General features: G+C 38.8%; 1 protein-coding gene across 4 annotated transcripts in view; it reads left to right on the top strand.

Moving 5' to 3' along the window:
* Positions 1-23,625, top strand: part of SPTBN4 (spectrin beta, non-erythrocytic 4) — a 79,541-nt gene that overhangs the window by 34,453 nt on the left and 21,463 nt on the right. For all 4 annotated transcript variants that reach the window (XM_072431439.1, XM_072431435.1, XM_072431438.1 and 1 more), the window contains 3 exons: positions 9,452-9,598; positions 17,431-17,694; positions 22,217-22,441. In XM_072431439.1, the coding sequence (XP_072287540.1) occupies positions 9,452-9,598; positions 17,431-17,694; positions 22,217-22,441 (636 nt within the window). The remainder of the gene's footprint in view (positions 1-9,451; positions 9,599-17,430; positions 17,695-22,216; positions 22,442-23,625) is intronic.

Below are 23,625 nucleotides of genomic sequence, written 5' to 3'. Positions count from 1 at the left end.
TTTTATCTCCTAATTTTTTTCTTCAATTTCAATCTTAAATGTGTACAAAGAGGGTAAATGATTAAAAGGTACCTCTACCCACCAACCTTTATGATCTAATTTTAAACTTGATATGCCTGTATACCTCAGAAGTTTAAATCTGTGAATAAGGCTATTTTTGTACCATTGCACTTATTTGTATTATATTTTTTTTGTCAATATTGGAAAACTACTTTATCACCTGCTGTATTTAGTCTTTGTACCCTAAGAGGTGTTGAACTTTGTTTGACCTTATATGTTCTTCTGATATCTGGTTACTGGTTGGCACTCTTCTTTTTTTGTTTTGAACCCCCTTTTCGCGCCTTCACTCCCCTTTTTCTTCTCTTCCTGTTATTCTATGCAAATTTGTTGTGTAATGTTAATATTTACTTTGTTTGAAAATTTCAATTAAAACATTGAAACAAAAAAAAAATGAAAATATTACAGACAGGTTGTTTGTTGCAGAAGGGACAGGCGATGCAATAAAACATACATACCTGCTCTGTCTCCTCTGTAATGTAAACTGAGATGTACATACACAGCTCAGTGTACAATGCCAGCATACTCCTGCGTGCATGCAAACAGGCAGGTAAGTTCATTTTATTGGAGAAAGAGCACCACCTGTCCGTTTTGCTATAAAATATATATATATATATATATATATATATATACATTTATTCCTAACAGGGTAAAAAGAATAGGTACTAAATCATTATCGATTCCCTTTAACTGTTCCTATATCTGTATGTTGGGATTTGATTAAAACATTTTAGGTAAAATGTCAGGCAGCATTTTGTAACAGCTGACAGTGCAATCTGTTCGTTCGTCATTCAGACTGCTGTACATTACATCAGATAACTGCACAGAGCTCATTCATACCCTGATATTGGGTGAATAACATATGTCCTTGGCAACTGTCATGAATATTTAAAAGTGCACATTACTTTGTTCCTTCTTATGATAAGTAGAATTGGCAGCTTCTGGCAATGCCAAATGTACATGTATAAGTACCACTTTGCAGAGTGTCAGACTATTCAGACTATTCATCCACGCCAGCCTCTCAAACTAGCCACGGGCTTTAGAATTTACTTTGGATTTATTAGCAAATATGCAGTGTGAGAACCTCCCTAACTCCATCCAAATTCAGGGGTTTTAGATATATCCTTGTAATATCTAGCTTTTAGTACATTTAGAATAGATTGTATGGGAATTGTACAAATCAGATTTTAGGAGTGGACATTAGGTTTAAAGTGGACCTAGACTCTGCCATTGAACTTATTATGATTAAAATAAAGATGGTTAAAGCTGCTCAGAGAAATCAAAACATTAGCTTTTTTGGGTTTCTTCCTTTTGATGTAACCTTGACATGCCATTACACTGCACAGTAGCTTGTCAGCTCTTTTGGCCAACAGGAAGTTTACTGCATCCTATTGTGCACCAGTCAGTCAGACCTGCCGTTCCCTTTCTCCACTGTCCTGTGAAACTGCATTATAACGGAGGAGAAGCAGTGCTGGTTGAGAAGGGATGAATAGGGATTAAAAAATGCCATCCTTCACTGGAATTATCATCATGGGAAGCAATCAGCAGAAACATTCTAAGACTGCACAGTCTTCAGCAATAGAGGAAGAAAAAAGAAACCATATCCCTAATACCCCAGGTTTTATGTTCTATATATGCATGGTAAAAAATAAATACATTTCAGGCATAAAATGTTCCCAAAATGTGTATCTTTTGGGTTTTAGAAAGCATAAGATTTTGCATAACTTTTTTTTTTTTTGGGACAACATTTTACCAGACAGGAAGTAAGGCAAAACTTCAGAGGTTCCAGAGTTCCCTTACTTAACCTAAAGTAATTCAGTGATATTGCTGTTGCGTTGCTGTTGGGGGGATACTTGCCTACTTTCTCTGCTGGCAATTTTGCCAGACGGGAAGTGAATGGAATCGTTAACATCTGTAAAAACCTGTCAGGTATTCCAATCCTTACCTGCTCTATCCAAAACTAAAAAGTTTAATGATGGCTAATATTACCAGATTCCTGTTGAATTATTAATTTGTTGTTCCACTTCTGTTTTCTTTGTTTCTTCCTCCATATAAAAATCCTCAGGGCCCATTCAAATCAGTGCACTGTGTTTAACATGTCATTCACCTTGATGTAATAAATGGCAGCCCAACCTCCCTACCAGAAAACCTGCATTGCAGCATACAAGTAATGCACAACCATGGTTTGCATCATGCTGTACTGCTGAAAATGCTACACGCATTTCTTTTGATTGTGCATGTTATTTTACCGCATGTGTGTTTAGTGCGTAACAACGGGGAAGTGGTGTGAATAGACTTGATAAAGCACCAGTAATTATAAGCTTATTACATTAGGATAGTTTTACCTGGCAAGTGGTTTTCCTTTTCAGTTCAGAAGGGTGGCACCATTGCCCAGAACCTGCAACGTCCTGGTCACATTCTTGCTTTTAATGCTTTGTAATCAATAAATACTGGTGTTATGCTCTTAACTGGATCACAGGACTAGCTGGACAGAATTATTAATCCCTTGCTTCAGCACTATCCTGGATACTTGAAACAGAATAGTTCACAAATAATAGGAGGTTGCTGCAGTGTTCTTTCTGTTTTGTGTTCTTGAAAGATTATTTTAAAGGCCCATTGTAACCCCCCCATAAAAAAAGTTTCATACCAGCAAAATCATAGCAATGCATGAGAATGGTCAAATGATGAAAAAGGAATAACATTTTATGGTATAAAGGTACTTTGAGAATTTTCCTGATCTGACTGGAGGATTCTTATTTGTAGGTTAGCCAACACCAGGTAAATATGTGCTATAGAAAGTATAACTAAAAGGAATAGCATCTCACTTTGTTCTTATAGTCATACATTGCTGCTGGCTTCAGCTGTATAGCCTGTGTTCTATCTGGCAAGATCTTCTTATTACAGCTGACAGGCCTGTAACTGCCTACTGTTATTCATCTTCAGAGCTGCCTGCTGGGCATTATACGCAGCCACTTAGTCATTCTAAAGATATATTCACAAGTGTCACATCTTGTGCTGTTCACCCCTTTTCCTTTAGTACAATGAGACAAACAATCAAGTACATCCTGAATGTAGCCTGCTATTGCTGACCAGTTCTTTGGAAAATGCTAGTTACCTGCCTGTCATTAGGATGCTTTGGCCTCAACACTTTTAGCATCACAGATCCGATAAGGAATTCTAATTTTCTGTTTATCCACCGAGGGACACAAAAAGTCTTTCACCTTTAGGTTATACTGTCACCTACAGAAGGATTGGACACAAGCAAACAACAAAAAATGTAAGCCAGAGGTTCCAAGGGTACTCCTGTGCTTTCTCCCAAAATGTGTGCCCACAAACTGTATTCCTCACCTTACAATTTTATCCTTGATGTGTTGCCATCTTCTATTATTATTGTACTGTACAATGCACACCACTCTAAATCTATAGACTCAGCCTGTTTTCCAGTCTTCAGTCATTAAAGGCTCCCGGAAGCCACAAAAAGTTATAGTTATATGTCTGCACATACCTTTACATTCTTATTGGCTTTCCGGGAATTTACAAGAACAATTTATACCTTTTATTTTTATTAAGGGCCGGCCAGCTTCCGTGCTTTCTGTACATTGCTATTGGTCAGTCATTATGTGTATTACAGTGGGAATGTGGTGGAGAAAGGGGTGAGTCAGCTGCTGACATAATTTGGAAGTATCTTAGAGAATCTTTCTTTTTGAGTACCCTGGGTTTCAAAACGCATCTGAAAATGTTTTAGTTCATGTGGATGAATATTTACAGGGGTGCAAACGCTTAAATATGCAGTTTAGTCTGTTTTTCTTACAAGAATATAGTGTTCTCCATAGAAGTTTTTTTTTAGCCAGGTGGGGGAAAGCTATAGGCAAGGCAATATGCAACAAATTTAGCGCTCCCAGTTGTTTGTGCCATAGTTATTTAGTAACCCCTATAATTGCGGCTGCTTTCTACCACCCCTGTATACTGTATTTAGTTTAATGTAGCATCTAGGAGTGGTAACTAATAGGCTTTTTCTATGTAAATGAAACTGCTTGCAAAAAACACTTCCAAAGCAGTGACAAGTTGTCCCGATTCAAGTCTATAGAGATGGCTGGGGAGGTAGATGGCCACCCTTGAACGTTGCATGCAGCATCGAGAAAAATGTGCAACAAATCTGCTGCTTCCTACTGCCTGAGAAAAAGGACAAAAACTGAACCAACTGTTCCAAAATTACCCATTTTTGCAAGTTTTAAGCAGTTAAACCACTAATGTAAACTAAGCCTTATACAGTTAGTACATACATTTTGGTATACCAGGGCTCCCTTGTGTGCAGCAAATGGTTATATGCACTGCAGCGCTGCTATCCCCTCTAGGCAAGATGATAGCTCAGGGTAAAAGCAAGCTTACAGTAAGGCTCATACACACATCAGATAATTCTTGTGTGATCGCTTCTGGGCTGATATCGGACAAGAATCTGGCGTGTGTACAGCACTCATCAGACGCCGTTCATGGATCTGTCCTGGCGGATCCAGGAACGACGAACGGCTGCAATAAAAGTGAAGAGAGAGACACCAGCGGGGTGCCGTTCACTCATTCTTCTGTCTTCCCTCTCTATAGAACAGGCCCGCGCTGTATGTACAGCACTCATTTATGCATCCTTCAGTCTTTTTTCGTTGGAAAGGATTGTGAAAAATCCTTTCCAACAACAAAAATCTAACGTGTATGTAGCCTAATAGCTGGTAGCTTGTCAGTTCTGCTCCAAGAAGATGGGTAGTGGAAACGATTCAAAGTTACAATTTACGGGTGGTGTGCCGGCCCGAAGACAGGTACAACGGGACGACACGGGACCTGATGGAAGAAACCTCCCGACGGATTGACTGCTCTGCAGGATTAAAGGTAAGTGTAAGTGTTTTGGGTTCACTTCCTCCTTAATGAAAATATCTATTACCCATGCTTGTCACATATCTGAACCCCTCTAAATTGTTTTTATTCTGGTTACATTTGTATTACTGTCACTTCTTCTGTGTGACTTTAAACATTATGCATACAGGTTAGCCACAGGCAAAACGTCTTGGGTCGTAGATGTCTGCAGTTTTGCTTCAAAGCTGAATGGGGTGAGAGATACAACATGTTGAGGTGCTTAAGGTTATCTAGCTTTTGATGAACATACAGGATGACACTTTAACTTTCTAGGATATATATGTTCTAGGGCCTGGGGGGAGAAAAGGTACACACTACTTTGTGCTCATGTGCTTACCATATGAACATCATTTGAATGAATGCTCTATTCATGATGCATTGTATGCATGTTACGCCATGATCAGTTTGCTTGGAATGAAAACTATATAATTTGTTTTCCCACCAAAAATTGTCATATATGAATTTTCTGTGGATATTATATTTATATTCACACCATATAATAAAATGTGTTTAGGCACCTGGGAACCACACCTTTTTATAGGCTTGTTAAATGTCAATTTCCAAAATTATAGTTTATTATTTAATATAAAGTTGCCCCCTCTGAAACACGCACACTAATCCTGGCTAATCATATCCTCCACTTTTGTGAAAAGGCTTTTTTTGCAAGATTTTGGAGTATGTTTGTGGGAATTTGTACATAAGGTCATATGTAAGGTCAGGCACTGATTATGGACAAAGACTTGGCTCGCCATTTGTGCTCATGATTCCAAAGGTGCTGACAAACAGTTAGGGTCAGGGCTCTGTGCAGGTCACATGCAGGTTCTAACACGCCAAGCTCCATAAACCATCTTTTTAAAGACCTAGTTTGTGCACTGACATAGTACTACAACAAAAGGGGCCTTCTTCAAATAGTTGTCACAAGATTGGATGCACCCAACTTTTCCCAAATATTATAAAATTGAAAGCACACAACTTTCCCTAAATGGTTGCCACACGATTTGAAGTGCATGATTAGCACAAAAAAAGGTTTGTACCCTGTACCAATAATGGTATCCTTCACTGGAAGCACAAGCACACAATCATTTGCAGGGGTCATATAGGCAGGTGTTAGATGCCCACAAACTTTTAGTGATACAGTTGTAGTTCCTAAACTCTAGTATGTAGTGTCCCCAAAATGTAAGGGAGGCTCCATTGGAGAGTAGAAATGCCTTGTATTTGTGTGTGACCCATGTCTGTATAATTCAGAACAAAAATATTGTCACAATATCTGCAACAATATGAGATTTTTATGGTCTGAAACCATGACATAACTGCAGATTTTTTCATTTTTTGTTGGGTGGAGATTTGTTTTTGATTTTTGTTTTTTTTCTTCTTTCTTCTGTTTCTATGGTATGTTTTTGGGTATATGGTATTAAAAAAAAAATAGAATCTCGCCTGTGTGTGCACACCTTCTTGGCTGCTTGTCTGACTCTTGTCTGAGTTGTTTGAATTTCAACTCTACCAGCTGCTTACATAGAAATGGGTTTACTGTGGCTGGTCATCTAAATAATTTGCGGCTGTGAACTTGTTGTAAAAGGTAAAGAGCAGTAAGTATTCCCCGTCCACAAGAATCAGCGAATGGGAGCCTTGCCTGCTGTTTACCCAACATTGGTTACCGGCTGCTGCAAACCTTACTGCAAAGTATCAGTAATAGGCAAATATGCATGGTATGTTAACCATCAGTTATAATACCAGGATACAGGTATACCGCTGCATCCCGAAAACTGGAAAACCTTTTTAAATGTTTTGATATTGAAGTTCTTAGTGGCAGGATGAGAAAGTCACCAACTTCCATCAAATGTTCATCTGGTCAGCAGAATATAATTCTGTGTTGCTTTTCCATTCATTGTTACAGTTATTCAGCTCACTCCTGCTGGTTTTGTTAGTGTTTAATTAGGATCTTTGCAGTATTCTCTAAATCAGTCCATTCAGCCCTTTTCAATGATCTCTATACTACACAAGATCCCCCATTTGGTATAGAAAATAACAAAGGGGATGTGTTCTGTATTCCTAACTCTGTGACCTGGGGAGAAGATGTTGCTCCTCAACATACAGTACATTGAGAAAGCATGGTCACTTGGATAGGAAGTGTGTTACTGGGAGGATCACCAGGTGAAAATAAAGAAAAAAAGCAACCACCACATCTAAAGATTAGTAAGCTAAATACTAACATTCTGTTAGTGGGTTTAGATTCGATTTAGTTTTGGCCATGGTGCTATTACTAGATAGCAGAGCTTGTGGTCCAGTTACCGGTAACCTGCTATACCTGCCTGATTTGTTAAAGCTCTCCAAGGTTGGAGAGGATATACTTTCATCAGTGAAGCTGGGTGATCCAGCAAACCTGGAATGGATCTGATTCAGGATTCAAAACATTTGCTAGCAAATAGCAAATGACTTTGAAGAAATCCATTGCATGTTTGCTGGATCTCCCAGCTTCGCCTATGAAAAATGTATCCTCTCCAGCTTGGAGAGCTTTAAAAAATCAGGCCCAGTGGTTTTAGACTGTGGTAATGACATAACTACAGGAGGGGGTATTCGATTGTGAACCCATCTGAGGAACAGTTAGTGATATGACTATAGACTTTGTAAAGTGCTGGGTAATAAATTGGTGCTATATAAATACCAGATAATAATAATAGAAAGGTGATAATCCTGATCTACATACACCAAATCTGAAAAGGTATGCACTCGACTCCCTGGTTATTATTCTGCATTCATTGCTGTCTGTGGTGCTGAAATGATTTACAAATGGTGAACTACAAGATAAACATTTTTTTTTTATTACTGATAAAATGATCATTCTGTCATTCTGGGGCAGTGACACCGGGTAAAATCAACTTTCTCAGATCCAGCATAGCGCCTGTAAGTAGTGAATAGTTGTTTCCCAAATTTCATTTGGTGAAAAATTTCCTTTAAGAAGCCAAATCACACACCAGAAATATACTAAATGTAATTTAATAATGATAAATTTATATTTCTTAGCAATAATGAATGTTTCTGACATGCGGTTGTGTTTAAATACAGAGGAGCTGAAGAGATTGTGCTCAGCAGTTAGGCAGTGGAAGGAGAGGGGAAGGGTGAGATGACGCATCATAGCCAGGATCCTCCTCCCTCCATCCATTCACTGCAGTGGGATCATTCCACCATCCCACCTTGACTGTGCACCCAGAGGGACCTGCTGCCAGTGAGCTTGTGTCAGGATAGCTTGGGCCCCATGCTAAGTGCCCGGACCAGCTGAAGGATCTGTGCTGAGGGACAAGGAATTCCACCCCTCATAGGGACAGCAAATCTCACTGCACCAAACAGCATTGCAGGACACAGCGCACTGACAGCAGCTTCTGCAGGCAGCACCGCACCATCTCTTGCAGTCTCCTGTTTATTCCTTTCCATTCCACTGCTCTTTCCTTGCTCTGCCATCCCAGGCTCCCACCTATCTGTCATTCATCCTTTTCATCTCACTTGCAGTTTCTCTGTATTTAACCCTTTATCTTTTTCACTGTCTTCTTGTTATGAATTTCTGTCTTTCATGATATTATTTCTATCACCTGTCTGTCTGTTTTATCACTCCTGGTCTTGTCCCTGTTCTCTTTTTTTTGACTGTTTCTGTGTTGTGCAAATTGCTTAACTCAAATACTTATTAATCTCACCTGCCAGTCTCTCTCCTCATCAATACTTGGTGTCCTCACTCACACCTTCCTGTTATCTTCCTATCATTCTCATTTGTCCTTCCTGGTCTTCCTTACTCTTACTCTAGTAGTATCTTTGTAGTATCCAGTTTTATGCATGCTAATAATATCTACCCTTGCTCGCACATACCTGCTGCTTTATATATTGTTTTGTCAATTCTCAGTCCTATCCAGATCCCTTACTTGCTAACAGTATTCTAGGTTTCTGCACTTCTTATCAAGACCTGACCTCCCCTTTTATCACTTTCTCTGTAACATGCTGTCCATTTTCATTTGCTGACTGAATGTCATTCCCTTATTACCTGTTTGCCCTACCTGTTTCTGTCCCATGACGCTTTCTCCCATTAACGTTGGTTGGACTTTTCCTTTTTTTTGTATTATGGCCCTTTCGCTTTACTGATGATTGTCCCTTACTCTTTCTTGTTTCTTTTTCTTTGTCTATCACTGCTGTCTCTTTCCTGACTGTTGCACCTCTCCATTATCCAGGTTCTATAGCCATCAGTTTGTTGTGTACTTTTTCTTCTCTTGGGAGTCCCCAAAATATTTTCCTTCTATCCAAAGATTACTCTTGCCTTAGACACAGAGTGTTCGATCTTCTCTTTAAGACATTTACACTATTATGACCCTGGCAGATAGTGGGACATTGCTTCCTGCTTTTTCCGCTATCCACGTTGGCATCAAATAATGCAGCTGGGGCAACTGAAGTGCCCACTTCAGCCTCCAAGTATGGGCTTCTCCACTCTCATCCTCGTCTCTGTCCTCCACAGCTGGATGCCTGGATCAGTGAGAAGACACTGATGGCTCGAGATAACTCACGGGACGTGACACAGAAACTCCATAAAAAATGGCTCAAGCACCAGGCATTTATGGCTGAACTTACTCAGAACAAGGGCTGGCTTGACAAGATTGAAAAGGTAAGACACCCCTTATCAGTATATATATTGGCTCACTGAAAAAACTGCAAGAGATGTGCTGGTCATTATTGAATGATGTGCAGTAACCCATTGCAATCACACCACTACTTTATTATTATGGAGGGATCAAACCAGTTACATTTCTGCTTGGTTTCTTGCTGTGGGTTACTTCCCTTTTTGCTCTGTTTGCTGAAGTTAAATAAAGTTCCTTTTGTATTTGAATAAAAAGTTTGTCTACCCAATATGGCATTTCATCCACCAACTTTTTATATCTCTTGGAAACTCTGGTGATGAGTTATCAGCACCTGACCTTCCAGACACCACTCACCTACTATGGCTGGGATTGCAGACTTTCTGGGAGCTTAATATGTGTTTTACGTGAGAATGCTGCAAAAAAAGTGAATGAGACTTGCTATACAATGACTATTACATTTTAGAATCAAATTGGTTATTCACCCCATCCTCATCCACAAATCAGATATGGGGTAGAGTAACCTTTTAATAAGGTAGTGCAGAAATTAGTGGTTGGTGGGCAATAAGCAAGAGCAGCCGATAAAATTCCCATCATTCATGGGTTTGGACTGTTCAGATCATTAAAAGAAAATTGTTGGATATCTGCTATGAATTATGACATTGTGCATATTGCTGTGTGGTCTAATAAACCCACAAATGTGCCAGTCCGTTTAAAACTACTTTTTGGACATGTTTATTCAAATTCTAAAATGATGTAATGCTATCAAAGTTGCCATTTTGTATGAGATTTTATCTTATCTTAGTTTAAATACATTGAAAAACAAGGGTTTTATGGACAGTACAGAACTTATTTTACAATCTTTGAAATATGATGAGTTCTGTAGCAAAGTGTATTCAGTGAGAATATTTAACTGCTTATCACCCTATTTTTCATGGTATTTGTGGCTGCTAGAGAGACTCTTGTTTCAAAGATTATAGCAATGAGCAGTTTTTTATATGCACCTCTCACCTAAAATACCGGGACTACTGAAATAAGTGAATTAATGGACCACATTTTCAGGATGGCTATTCACTGAGTGCAGGCTGTGGATGCTGTTTGATGGATATCAATGCAAGCATGAAAGGAACTATCTATGTATTCTGTTATCTATACAGAATACATACATTCTGTTTTCCATTGATCTTATAGATTTATATAAAGTAAATTATTGCTCTTGTGCTCTGTAAATGCCATTGCTTATTGTATGAAAATAAAAATTTCTTTGACAGTAATGTAACTTCAATTCTCTAACCATACACACGCATTTGAGCTGCGTGTGTTACTTCTGGGTAACCAGATATGCATTCCCTGACTGTGAACTGCATTATAGATTTGGTTACAGCTGCAACAACCACATTGCCTGTTCTGGACCCAGTGCCATACAGTCGCTTCAGTCTCTTGCTGCCTTTGACAGCAATGTGCTTGTTGGACTAATGCAGACGTGGCCCAGCACAGCATTCAGTGCCAGCTGTGCAGCAATGAGGCTGATTATAGCACTGCATGCCATGGCGTATTATAGGACGCAGCACATTTTAAACAACTATTCAAGTTGTTGTGTTTTGTTATTTAAATGTGTTGATCAGAAACATGATATTTTACCTTAGAATAAAACATGTCGAATGCTGTCTAATTATTTCCAGTAATTTTGCTGCATGTTAAGTATAGCATTGTTATGTTGCTGTCAGGTAATGGTCCCTCTTCCATGATAGCTGTTAGTATGCACACTAAAGGGGGGGACACAGAAAGTCTCCCAAACCAAAAAAAAAAAATGTAGGTTATCCCAGGGTATCTCCTCCTACTTACCAACTTGGCTGCATTTTGCCTGTGTCCTAGGACAATGGATATCTTTCTGCAACTTTGCAGTATAAGGGAAGTGCTTGTTTTTGCTAGTTTATTTTTCTGTCTTTTTGTTTTCTCCTGCAAGTTGGTCTCTATATTTGAACTCTATATGAATGGCCATCATATCTGATCTAGGAGCGTTACATCTAGACATTATGGGGATAGTCTGGAAGAGACTTTAAGGCTTTGGGGCTGTCCAGACTCCGTTCTGGTACTGGTTAGTTGTGGATCAATATCCAGGTCCAGAACTGTCTGCATTGCCTCTGGGTTTGCCATGTCACTGAAGACTTACTTAGTGAGTAGGACAGTGATTTCAAGCATTGGAAGCTACTGTACTTCAGTTATCCATGAGCAATGGTTTTGTTTTAATTTCCCAGCTTCTGATGGTTGTCACCACAGAAAGGTTTATGCTCTAGGACTGAGCACTCATTATATCCTTTGGATTCAGTGTCATGTGCACTCTGCGTTCTTTCTTAATGTACAGTGTAGAAGAAGCATCTTATTCTGCTGCTCCCACTTGCAAGAGTTACATGAAACTGTAGTCCTCTGTCCATTTTTCTGCCACCTACAGTTACTTTGATTCCCTCCAGCCATCTGACCTCTATCAGCTTCCAGCTGTTTGGGGCTGTGGGTCAGTCATACCTTATGCCTTCAGCTATCTACCCATCCACCCATTAGCGTCCAGCTTCACTATTTCAAGTCTTGATGATCAACCTGTTGCTTTTACCAATTTAGTCACCTGGCTTGGTTCTTTTTAACCCCTAGGGTGGCTTTATTGAGGAGGAATTTGTTTGTTTAGAAGTGGCCTACCCCCACTATAGGGTCCAACAGCGTCTTACTTTAGCAAGTCAAACACAATAGCATTAGAAGATGCACCTGATTTCAAGGGTTTGACCAACAAGCTGTTGGAATCCCTCCTTAGATCTGTGCTTTTGCTGATGGGTCTATTCCTTATTCTGGCTATTGGCAACACTATTCTGGCTGTGGCATTCCTATACCAGATCATCATATATTAACCTCCAGTCAGGCCATCAACACCAACTCAGTCCAACAATTCACCCCCCTTCCTGCCCAACCTAGGATAATAACACCCGATGATAGTCCCCAGTCTCTGTGGGCCTGCAGGTGCTACCCTGTCCTCAGAGTTATGGGCCTTAAGATGCACTCCTTTTGTAGCTTATTTCACTTAAGTCTCACTTAGGACCTATCACTGCAAGAGCTGGTCTTTCTTCAGCCTTCCAGGTGACCATCAACTGTGTTGCATTTGGACCCACTGGACTAAACAATGTGGGGTCAATCTAGAAGTGTTCTGTGTCACTGGGCCAGTTCTACAGTGGAAGTGGTTATTTTTGAGGGACATATCTGCCACTGTGGTGTTTTGCTTGTGCACTTTCTCCCCTACCATTTCATCCTTGTGGATGCATCCTCAGGTCACTGCTCCTGTCTTGCGCTTGGAAAGCCAAATGGTCAGCTCCAGTCATCCAACATTCTTCTACCTACTGAACTCTTTGTTGCTTTACCACCATATGTTGCCAATTTTCTGACACAGAAGGAACAGTTCTTATCTCACAGATGACTCCGGCTCTCATTCTTCTGACTGTTCTGGTGTTAGCTTTTCATTACATCCTAATGGTGATGCTTTAGGTTTTTATGGGTCATTTATGGTCTAAAAGTTACAAGTATAATCTGATTTCCAGCTTGTTCTGCTTAGGCTTCCTACGTGTCCCAACAAGGCCCTTTTCAGCTAATGTTCTTTCTGACCCTAACTGTAAAGTTTTTGAAACATCATCTGTGCAAAAATGGCAGGTTTTGCAAAAAATCAGCCCTTGGCTGCTGTAACTCTTTCAGATTCTGACTCCAAGTCCCTTCAGTCTCTGCCTGGAGAGTGTATCTTTGAGGAGATAGAAAGTGTTTTGGCTTCTATTATTGTGGTGTTCTGCACCCTGAAATTTTATGATCACCCTACAGATTTGGCCTTGGATCTTTGGATCTCAGAGAAGGGAAAGACCTTTCTGATGCAATAACTGTTTTACTTCCTGCTCTAGAGATGGGATGCATTCTGCCCTTTTTACCTTCTAAACGTTTGTCAGGTGTTCCCTTTCCGGAAGAATTTTACAACATGTGAGCTTCTTCCATGTAGCTGGCTGTTACTCATGCTAACAAAATGGACACTCTTTGAAAAAGCCTATGGAGTCAGGGGACATGTCTGTGGTTCATGTCTTGATAGGCCATGTGTTTCTGATTGATCTGTATTGCTGGAGAGTAAACCGTATTTTAAAATTTTATAGTGCAGCCACAGGACTTGGAGGCCACTCAGATCTTCATGGTACTGTGGATGGGAATTCTGCAGACAGTCTGATTTAAGTTTGTCTTTCTCCTGAGTGATATATCATACACTGACAATTTTCTGAGGGCAATTGTGAACTGGTAGATTGTACTATTTATTGTAGTAACTTTCTCTGTCCTGTAGACAGATGTTTCCATCGCGTGTCTTCTACGTTCATTATTCACCTTCCACGGTTCACCTTCTTTGATTGAAGTCAGTGTTTTTTGATCTTGGTCTGCATTTCTTGTCTTCGAGTATCAGATATTACCAAACTTTCTGGACCATACCCTGTTTATACTTGGATTAAACATGCCACTGCATACCATTTTTGGAAAGTTTCACATGGAAAGCATCAGTCCCTAGTTTTGTTTAAAAAGATTGATTCATCCTGGGGTCCTAGGAGATATCCAGGCCAGAGATCAGATGGTTTGGTATATAATACATTGCTGGATCTGTGGAAGTGTTTCACTGGGAAGCCTGTAGCCTTATTGTTGGTGTGACGTCTTTCCTCTACAGACACCGGAACCCCAGCATTTCACTTTCTATCATGTGTTGTCCTATAAATAATGATGTGACTCCATTGTAATGGAGAAGTAGGTCTTCTTTCCACTTTTGATTAGCCTTAATATGGTACCTATTACATCAGCTAGTCTTCTAGATTTATTCTCTGTGCTTCTTAGTCCACCTCTCAGGAAATTGCAAGAGGCATTCATATTATGTATCAACCATGAATCTATGCCCCAAGATACTGATTCAGCAATTCTATGTACAGAATATAAGGATCAATCTAAAGACAAACACAGTTACTTGAAGGCACCACAATGTTACATGTCGTTTAAAGAAAAAAAAAGAAGGAAAAAGATCAATGTCTCCACCCAAACCACATTGACCAAGCACAATCGTAGTCTGCTGAAGAAGGGTATAAACAATAACCAGCATAGATTCATCAAAAACTGAAGTTGTGAAACAAATCTACTTTCTTGTTATAAGGTAAGTAAGCAGAAATTTGGGCCAGTGTGTTCAACAAAAAAAAGAAAACATTAAAAACTTTGCATCCTCTGAATATGTAATTAATAATGTAGTTGCCTTTCTTTGTATTCTTTTCATTTCCACAGCATCCCTTATGCCGCAAAGCTGAACTTGCATTCTGAAGATGAAGTTCTAAAAAAGTTTTGTACATAATACAAAGAAGTTGCTGAGGATTAGTATTGCATTCTCCTAAAAAGTATATGGGCTGCCAGGACATCCACATATTGACATATTGACTTTCCATAAAGTCAAAAATATTTTTGGATGCTTACATTTAGCCCCATGTGCATAATTTTGGATGTACCAACAATAAACCTGTTTTGTCATGTATTTAAAGAAAAAAAAAACATATATCTCCCACCCAATTCCTGAAGTTGTTGTAACTGTTGGACAAGGCCAGGTCAATCACGTGGACATGACTGGTCACACATTTCCCAAGATGTCCTGATCAATGAACTGGTTAACACCACGTTTTTACAAATATCTGTAATTACTGTCGCACTGTAAGAAACTAGCGGCATGACCCAGATATCATGAATTCAGATGTGTCTCATGCGTGTGACATATTACAGGCTTCCAGGCATTTCATGGAGCTGCTTATCTCCGCTTCTGCAGCCAGACACCAATTTGCATTAAATCCGATTATTTCACCCTCTTTCTCTGAAGAAAAAATAACAAGATCAAATATGAGCAGAATGGAGGGAAATAAGGGATTCAAATCCCTGTGCTGGGCAGAATGAGAATCTGTCAGCGACTCACACGCTGCATGGAGACGGTATGAGTTGCTGGACTGACACAACCTGTCACACTGCTAACCTAGAGAGGGCAAAAGAGCTGACTAACCTGATAGTAGCTTTCTATTTCTCTTGCTGATGCATTACATCTTCTTTCCATACTGAGAAGACCAAGACCAAGTGTTCTCTCTTTCTATATTTACCATTAACACGTAGCATTCTCCTCATTTTACTTTTATGATAAAAAATACTGAGACAAAGCATTCCCCTTTTCTTCATGCATGACAAAAAATACTAAGATATAGCCAAAGTTTGCTTTAACTCCCCAATGTCTGACCCCATTACCAACATAGCGTAAAACTTTGTTTTGCCCATGCAGGACAAGCAGGTTCACTTAATTCCCTTCTTCCCAAAAACACACACTTTTCTTTAGCTCCCATTCTGCTCTGTTCATCCTGGTACCTACAGGTATAGATAGCTTGTGACCCCGTCCCCTTTATTTCATGGGACAGCTCCATTGTTTGGTGATTGTCTCAGTGGTGTCATTTGGGGGATTAAAGTGAGTACTCAGCTCAATGCAATCTCTAAGGAGAGACACTTGGATCTCACACAAGGCTTCTTTTTCTTGTTGCTGGCAGTTGAATTGAGTGGAACAGAGAAACAAAAAGAAAAACACGTCTGCTGAGGAGGCAACAAAACGCAGGTTTGCTTTAACCCAAAGCTTAATGCTTAAATAACTCCTATCTTACCTTATCCTGTCCCCTAAACAGTAATGCAAAAAAATGTTTGCACCAAAAGTAACAGAACCAATCTTCTGATGCTGAAGACATAACCATCTCCTTAACCACAGAATTGATTCACAATTCACAACTCTGCCTTCTAAATCTTGCAGATACAAAAATTTTAGTAGTTTGTGCCTCCTAGTTCAGTTTAACTGACACCAATGATCTTTTGGCTGCCATTCTTCTCACTGGTCAGTAATGTAGCATTCATTTGTCTGACCACAATTTTAATGTACTATGAGTTGTGGTTATAGTAACTATAGCAGTTGATCCCTGAAAAGGTTGACTGCTTTTTCTTCAGACAACAATCAATAGTTAGGTCTTTGATGTTTAGGACACTATACATATGCCAGCATTGAAAAGATTGCTCCAGTCTTTGCAGTAGTGTCCATGACTATGTTTTGGTCACAAATTCTTATTATTCACTGCAAAGGTCAAAATGTATTGTGGAAGGAGGAAATAGAGGGAACTCTGTGATGCCCTTTCAGTTAGATCGAGGGGAAAATGCATCTTTCTTGTTCACTGTCAATGCCCCTGCCTGTAGAGGCAGACATACCTGGATTGCCGAATCTGCAAAGCCAGGGTGCCACTGCAGTACATTGTTTCCACAAGTGACTGGGGATTCCTCTTTTTTTGTGATCGACAGCAACCAGTCTCAAGTCAATCTTATTTCTGTCCGGAGGTAAGTTTAAAGTTGTAAAGGGCTGTCTTTCAGTATACGTATCTTTACAGTCACAGACCTTTCATCTGTCACTATATTTTACCTGAATGTTGTAATAAACCGGTCTATAGATCCTAAATCATATATTTCCCGCATAATTTTGCAATTACATGCTTCAAAATGTTTTTTGCTCCCTAATATAATTTAGTAAATATTTTAGTTGACACTTAATTATGAAAATTAACAAAGCCATTTTGTAGTTAACATTTTATGTTGGAGGCCGTTCAGTAGCTGCTACTTGATTTGATTCTTTATTTCTCAAGGTTGACAAGAATTACCTAGACCTGGTTCTAGAACTTTATACCTGGTTTAGAACTAATACCTTGTCCTTGATAAAAGAAGTAATTGTGAATTTGGTTATTTGAGATTATATTTCTGTCTTCTCTAGGAGGGTCAGCAGTTGATCCAGGAGAAACCGGAGTTGGCCGGGGTGGTGAAGAAGAAGATTGAGGAAATACGTCAGTGTTGGGTGGAGCTTGAGTCAACTACTCAGGCCAAAGCACAGCAGCTCTTCCAAACCAGTAAAGCTGACCTGGTGGTACAAAATTATTCAGACCTGGGAAAGAGACTCTTTAAACTAGAAGAGCAACTTCAACCGTTGGAACATTTACCAGACCTTTCCACAGTCAATTCACATATCAAAAAGCTTGAGGTAAGTCCTCTCTTCGGTCTGACAACCATATAGTTTTTTTACATGGCCTCAGATGTAGATCTTGAAATCACTCTTTACAAATTAACCTGACAAGGTCAACAAATAGACAGAAAGTAGGGAGGATTTTCCTGACTTCTTGTACGAACACCCAGCACATAGAAATTGAACGGAAATCTTCAAATCTGGGGCACAAAGTAGAATAAAGTGGAAACGCAGGTCCAAACCTTTCCTCACGCAAGTGAACATTTTGACTTAAGTCAGGCATTAGGTTTTTTTTAGTACAGTGGAATATATGCAGTAGATCTCATACTGTACATTTTAAGTGCCTCTTTTTTTCTTTTTCTTGTATGTTTTATTGATAAAACTTGAAATGACCCATGCCGTTCATTTTGTCATCTCATCTAACAATACCTATGCACAGAGGCTGTTTGTAAACTCTTTATTGCTTTTTTCTCTCCGTTTCACATATAACAATCCTACATTGCAGTTTTGTTCCTTCTTGCCCATTGGCTGTAATTATTCTTTTACTATTAAATGATCTGCTGCCAATATATAAAATAATGTCAGCCATTCTTTAAAGGGGAGTTGATGTCATTGTATCTAGGACTTTAAAAGTACTTTTTAGTTTTAAAAGCTTCTTTAGAGGCATTAATAGAGGACTGTGACATAAGATCAGGAATATTTTAGAGTTCTGTGGAGATCCTTGATGTTAGAAATTGTTTACATGAAATTTTGTGCTTTATTCAAAATGAATGGCAACATTAAAATGAACTCCAGATGCAGCTTCTAATATGCATTTACATATGCAATGTCCAAGCTCTAAATGTAAAATCAAGTTTTTCTGGCTGCGCTACTTAATTGAAAGTAGGTAATATGGGATTGAGCTGCAAGTTAGCAAAGAAAAGGTGAAAAATCGCTGCTGAGCCAAATAATGCAAACCTGCTGCAGTCCCCTGGATGGGCAGAGCACAGGATTTCAGTTGTTCTAAACGTCCGCAAAAGGGATTGTCTACCGAGATCAATCTTGAGTACATTCAGTTACAAAAAAAAGGATTCTTTAACAGTAATCACCTTCATGTGCGGTTTGGTAATGCCAGTGGCAAAAAAGAACCAATGTTGATACAGTATTTTTGTTTCTAATTAGCTGTTAAAGTCATAATATAGGTGGTACATCTATTGATGCACTCTAACCAGTTATTTTAGAAATAAAACATGATTCTTGTGAAAAACGAAGGAAAGATAGAAACCCTGTTGCCAAACTAAAGTTTACTAAAGTAGAAAACCTATATTTCTAAAGTGAATAATGCAGCTCCTGGAAAAATCTCTCTGGTATAGTTCTGCAACCAATACTCCTGGGAGTCTTGTACCCCTAAGCCTATAGTTTAATCAAAACCTCAGATTTCAGGAATTATATGTCTGGGTTCAGTATGGGGCTTCCCAGCACACACATGTTGGCTTTGATCAGCTTGAAAGAGCATGTAAACAATTCACCTAGGGCTTCACTTTTTGGGACATTTTTTTTTTGCCTAATATTCTTTTCCCTGACACAGGTGCACTTTAAAGTAAACCTTTCCTAGAATGCATTCAGTGTTGCTGCTCTGAGTATACTAGCTGCCTGGCTGGTTTCAATACTTCTAGTTGCAGACCTGATTTCAAGTATCAGTAATGTATCCAGAAAATCAAAATTAAGACACTTAAGTCCTTATCTGTATAATTGGGTACAGTCAGTGATCTAAAGTATTTAAACAAGAATGTGCGGAATGAAAAGTCAGCATTATCCGTGCAGCTGCTGCCTCGTCTCCTTTACTACCTAGGCCTTGAAGGTGAAATCATTTGTCTACTGCAGCCAATGTCTGATGCATGTCTAGGTGTTGTTTGCATCACATGTAGTATTGTAAGCTGGTTACACATATAGATACTTATATGTGTTCATATTTAGTTCCACATCTGTAAATAATTATTTTTTCCATTGTACATTTCCCAATCTTGAATACTGGTTTAATTCACAAAATGCATACTAGGGCTGAATATGAAAACTGGACCAAAAGAAAAAATGGTTTAAATCAGACAATCAATAAATATTCTTGTGAAATGAATTTAGGTTTACTTTTGTACCTGCTAATGATTTGTTCAGCCATGGGTTTTCAAGTCCTCTTACTGGACTGATGAGACTGAAGAGATGATGCAGATTCCTGCGTGGGGGCTGAATATGGAGAGGTGGTAAAGGAGCTCAACCAGAAAGATTGATTGCTCACCACATTGGGTGTACAACTTTAGCATATAAAAAAATCAGACCAATTAATTGTAAAGATATCGGCGCTTTCACTGTGTATTTTGATGTCTGTCTTGTTTTGTTTAAAGTGACCCTATCACCTTGTAAAAAAATAAAAAACACAGAATTAAAAGGAAAAAAAAGCCTTTTATTGGCTTGTCCAGTGGGTGGCAAGTCAAATTGGCACTTTCTTATCTTCTTGTTCCATGTTCAGGGTGGCAGAGTTGCTTTAAATAGTTTCATTGCTCCAGGTTCATAGGTCACCTTGTATGTTGGTCCTGGCGATTTGTTTTGCTTTTAGGAATTTACCTTTCTACATTGTCATTCACAAACAACTCATTCTCCCTTTACAGCAGCATGACGCAGTGTTCATCCCAACATCACAGTGCAGTTTGTTGATCAGCCCATTGCCTGGTCCCTGGTACAGTAGTGTATTTGTTTTTATAACTGTCATCTTCCATTTCCATCCTTTTCTTGTCCTACTTTTCTGGTTTCTGGGCTTCTCCTTCTGCAAGACCGTGCACTTCTTGGTTTTTGTGTTTGATCGGGGTCATTTAAGAACTAAAAGTTCAGACTTCATGCTGTTCCGTGTACTTGACTGTACTTCTTATCAAGGCAGCTGCTCACGTCCATGGATTTGCCCAATGTAGTAGGATATTTCTATTTTGTAATGTTTTCTTCACTATTCTTGCTTTCCTATCCTACTTTCAATACAAAGCTATTGTTTGACTTACATTTTATATTTATAATAAATCTTTTTTTAAGAAATAATCATTTATTGCAGGTTCATCAATGTCATTTTTATGGCATTCTTGCCTTTTCAATATAATAGTCCAGTGCTGCCTTTTTAATTGCTGTTAGCTGACTTTCTAATATTCTGTCACCTCTGTGTGCTTTTTTTTGTCGTAAAGAGCTTGCCCCTTGCTGTAACAGTTGGTAAATATGAAATAAAAGAAAATGCACTATTTCAGATCTGCAATATATATATTTTACGTGACACAATAAATATGAAATAAAAATGCCCTTATATTAACCTAAACAGAAATAGAATAGAACTGTCTATTTTACCCATGTCTGGTGGGATGTAGTAAATATCTATCTACTTACAGATTGTAGTTCTCTACGTAGGTGTACTCAATGACCTGTGATAGACAGGAAAAGGTGAGGTCTGTGTGCACCCAGAGTAAGGGAATATATAACGGTTCAGGGCAGCTGTGTCTTACAGTTGGGTGTATATAGGAAGAAGCCCAATATGCTCAAAGGCTTAAAGTAAAGAAAACTTTGACAATAAAGTTCTAACTTTAATAAAAAACAAAACAAAAAGTGTTGTCATTAACTATCCTTCGCTGAAGAAATCTGAGATTTCAGAGAGTCCAGTTTTTCTGAACCAACCCCTCAATGTGGCGTGGAGTTTTTAGAATACTGTTGGAAACAAGAGCCTGGACATGTAAGAAAGTCACCTCAGAATCAGGGATTAATTTATTGTAAAGTTGGATTTCCTTATAAGCTTACATTTGATATAAAACCAGTCTATTAATGGATTATTATGATATGCATACCAATTTTTGCCAAAGTGTACTAGGATTTGTAATACCTTATCAGCTGGATAGTCAATGTTATGCATAAAATATATTATGTTTTCTAGTTGTAATATTTAAAGGAGGTTGGTTGTCTATTCCTGCACCAAACCACCCATATTTGGGGCAAAGCAGCAAATCTTTGGGATCTAAAGTTTATCTGCTACATGGTTTTAATTACCAGTATTTCTCCTTGCCAGTTTTGGATAAGGTTTGCAATATGATAACCATATTGGGATACATATGAATGCCCGAATCAGGGCATTTATTGTTTATAGGACAGTGGCAGTGATTATACGGGAGCTGTGTAGGTATGCCCATGTGACACTCCTAAATTTTCTATTTTAGTTGTTTGATATCCAAATTGATACTTGTTCACTTTGAAAGTCAGCCACTCACAGATTGGACAGCTTTGTCTGATCTGCCTCTGTTAGAATCCATAAAATGGCATTCTGCTGGGTTCTATTTACAACCAGAATTTTTTTTTTTGTTTTTGCTGTATGCTCAAGCACATAGGAGGTATATGATTCATTTGAATAAAAGCATCTAGCTGAAATAAGTAGACAGTAGGTATTTTCTATAAACCAGACAAGTTGTGTGCAATGATGTACGTGTGTCTCTGACCTAGAAATGTTTCCACGATTCTTGGCTCACACTTTGTACCCTCTCTGCAGAATATGGAGTCTCAGATGGAGGAATGGTACAAGGAGGTGGGCGAGCTGCAGGCACAGATTGCATCTCTGCCATTGGATGTAGCCAGCCAGGAGGCTGTGGATGAAAAGCAGAATGAAGTCGGAACCAGAATAGTGCGGCTAATCGAACCCCTGAAAGAAAGAAGACGTATTCTTCTGGCTTCTAAAGAGGTCCATCAAGTCACCCGGGACCTGGAAGATGAAATTGTGAGTTCTTGGGGCTTTATCTATGAAAGTGCTTAATAAAATCTTTTGGCCCCCAGCAGCAAGCAAGATTAGTCCTCATGGCAAAAGAACAGTAGCTGTAGCTGTTTTGAATAGTAAAAAAAAAAATATCTCCTATACAGGCATTCATTAGGAAAAATAAGACAAAATGTATTTTCTTTATAAGAAACCCTTTGATATAAAAAAATATATGTTGGCAGAATATGCATAACATTTCCATTACCTAGTAAGCATTATGTCATTATGTGTGAGCTACCAATGGGAAAAGAATCTCTTTTCCCATTGGTAATACTTATAATTAGTTGAAAAAATATTCAGCATATTTAATAGGAGACTTTGATGGGTCCTCCAATTAAAATAACTTTTGATTAGACACCCTGTTTAAATGGCCCAAAGCGGTTCTTTGTACGTGAGCCTCTTAAGATTATCATGGACACACGAGTCTGTGTATCAAGCTACTTTTTAACAAACCAATGAATTGTGCCCTTGGACTACTTAATCAAAGCTATATTGCTGGTTAATAATACCTTCATAAGCATTACTTTTGTAGGAAGATTATAACGGTGCATTGTAAGCTAAATGATTTTATTTAGGTAAAATCAATTTGGCAACTTGAGAGCCATTATTTGTTTCTATTTATTAAAGCAGTACAAAACATTTCACATAAATAAATAAGATATTGAAGAAAGCCTATTTCTTTTTAGAAATATATTTTAGGTTTTGTACTTTGGTATAGTGTCTCTCCTTTTTGTCAGGACTTCTCTGAACTTCCAGGCATCTACACACATTCAGAAACCATGCCAGAACAAGCTTTTACCGGCACTTTTCAGTAACCACCCGGCTGTTTTGGGGTGGTTACTAAAGAGTTGAGTCACAATACAGGGGCTGCCGCCCACCTATGTTTTCTTCCCACCCGGCTTAAAAACAAATTCTGGGTACAACACTGCCCTGTATTCCCAAGCCGTGAGCATGCACACTTTGGTGGCTACAGCAAGGCTGTACCCAGAAAATTCAAGGCAAGGGATTTAAAAACATGCAACACATTGAATCAGGTAAGTGCTGAGGTCAGCAGCACTATGTCTATTTATTGGAGGGTTTAATGTATAAGTGTTTCTTATTTTTGAGGATATACATATACCAATGTTGCCTAAAGGGAACCACTAGAT

The sequence above is a fragment of the Pyxicephalus adspersus genome, chromosome Z, assembly GCF_032062135.1.
Source record: "Pyxicephalus adspersus chromosome Z, UCB_Pads_2.0, whole genome shotgun sequence".
Classification (NCBI taxonomy): Eukaryota; Metazoa; Chordata; class Amphibia; order Anura; family Pyxicephalidae; genus Pyxicephalus; species Pyxicephalus adspersus.
The sequence above is the reverse complement of the archived record's forward strand: the minus strand, read 5'-3'. Positions and strand labels throughout refer to the sequence as shown.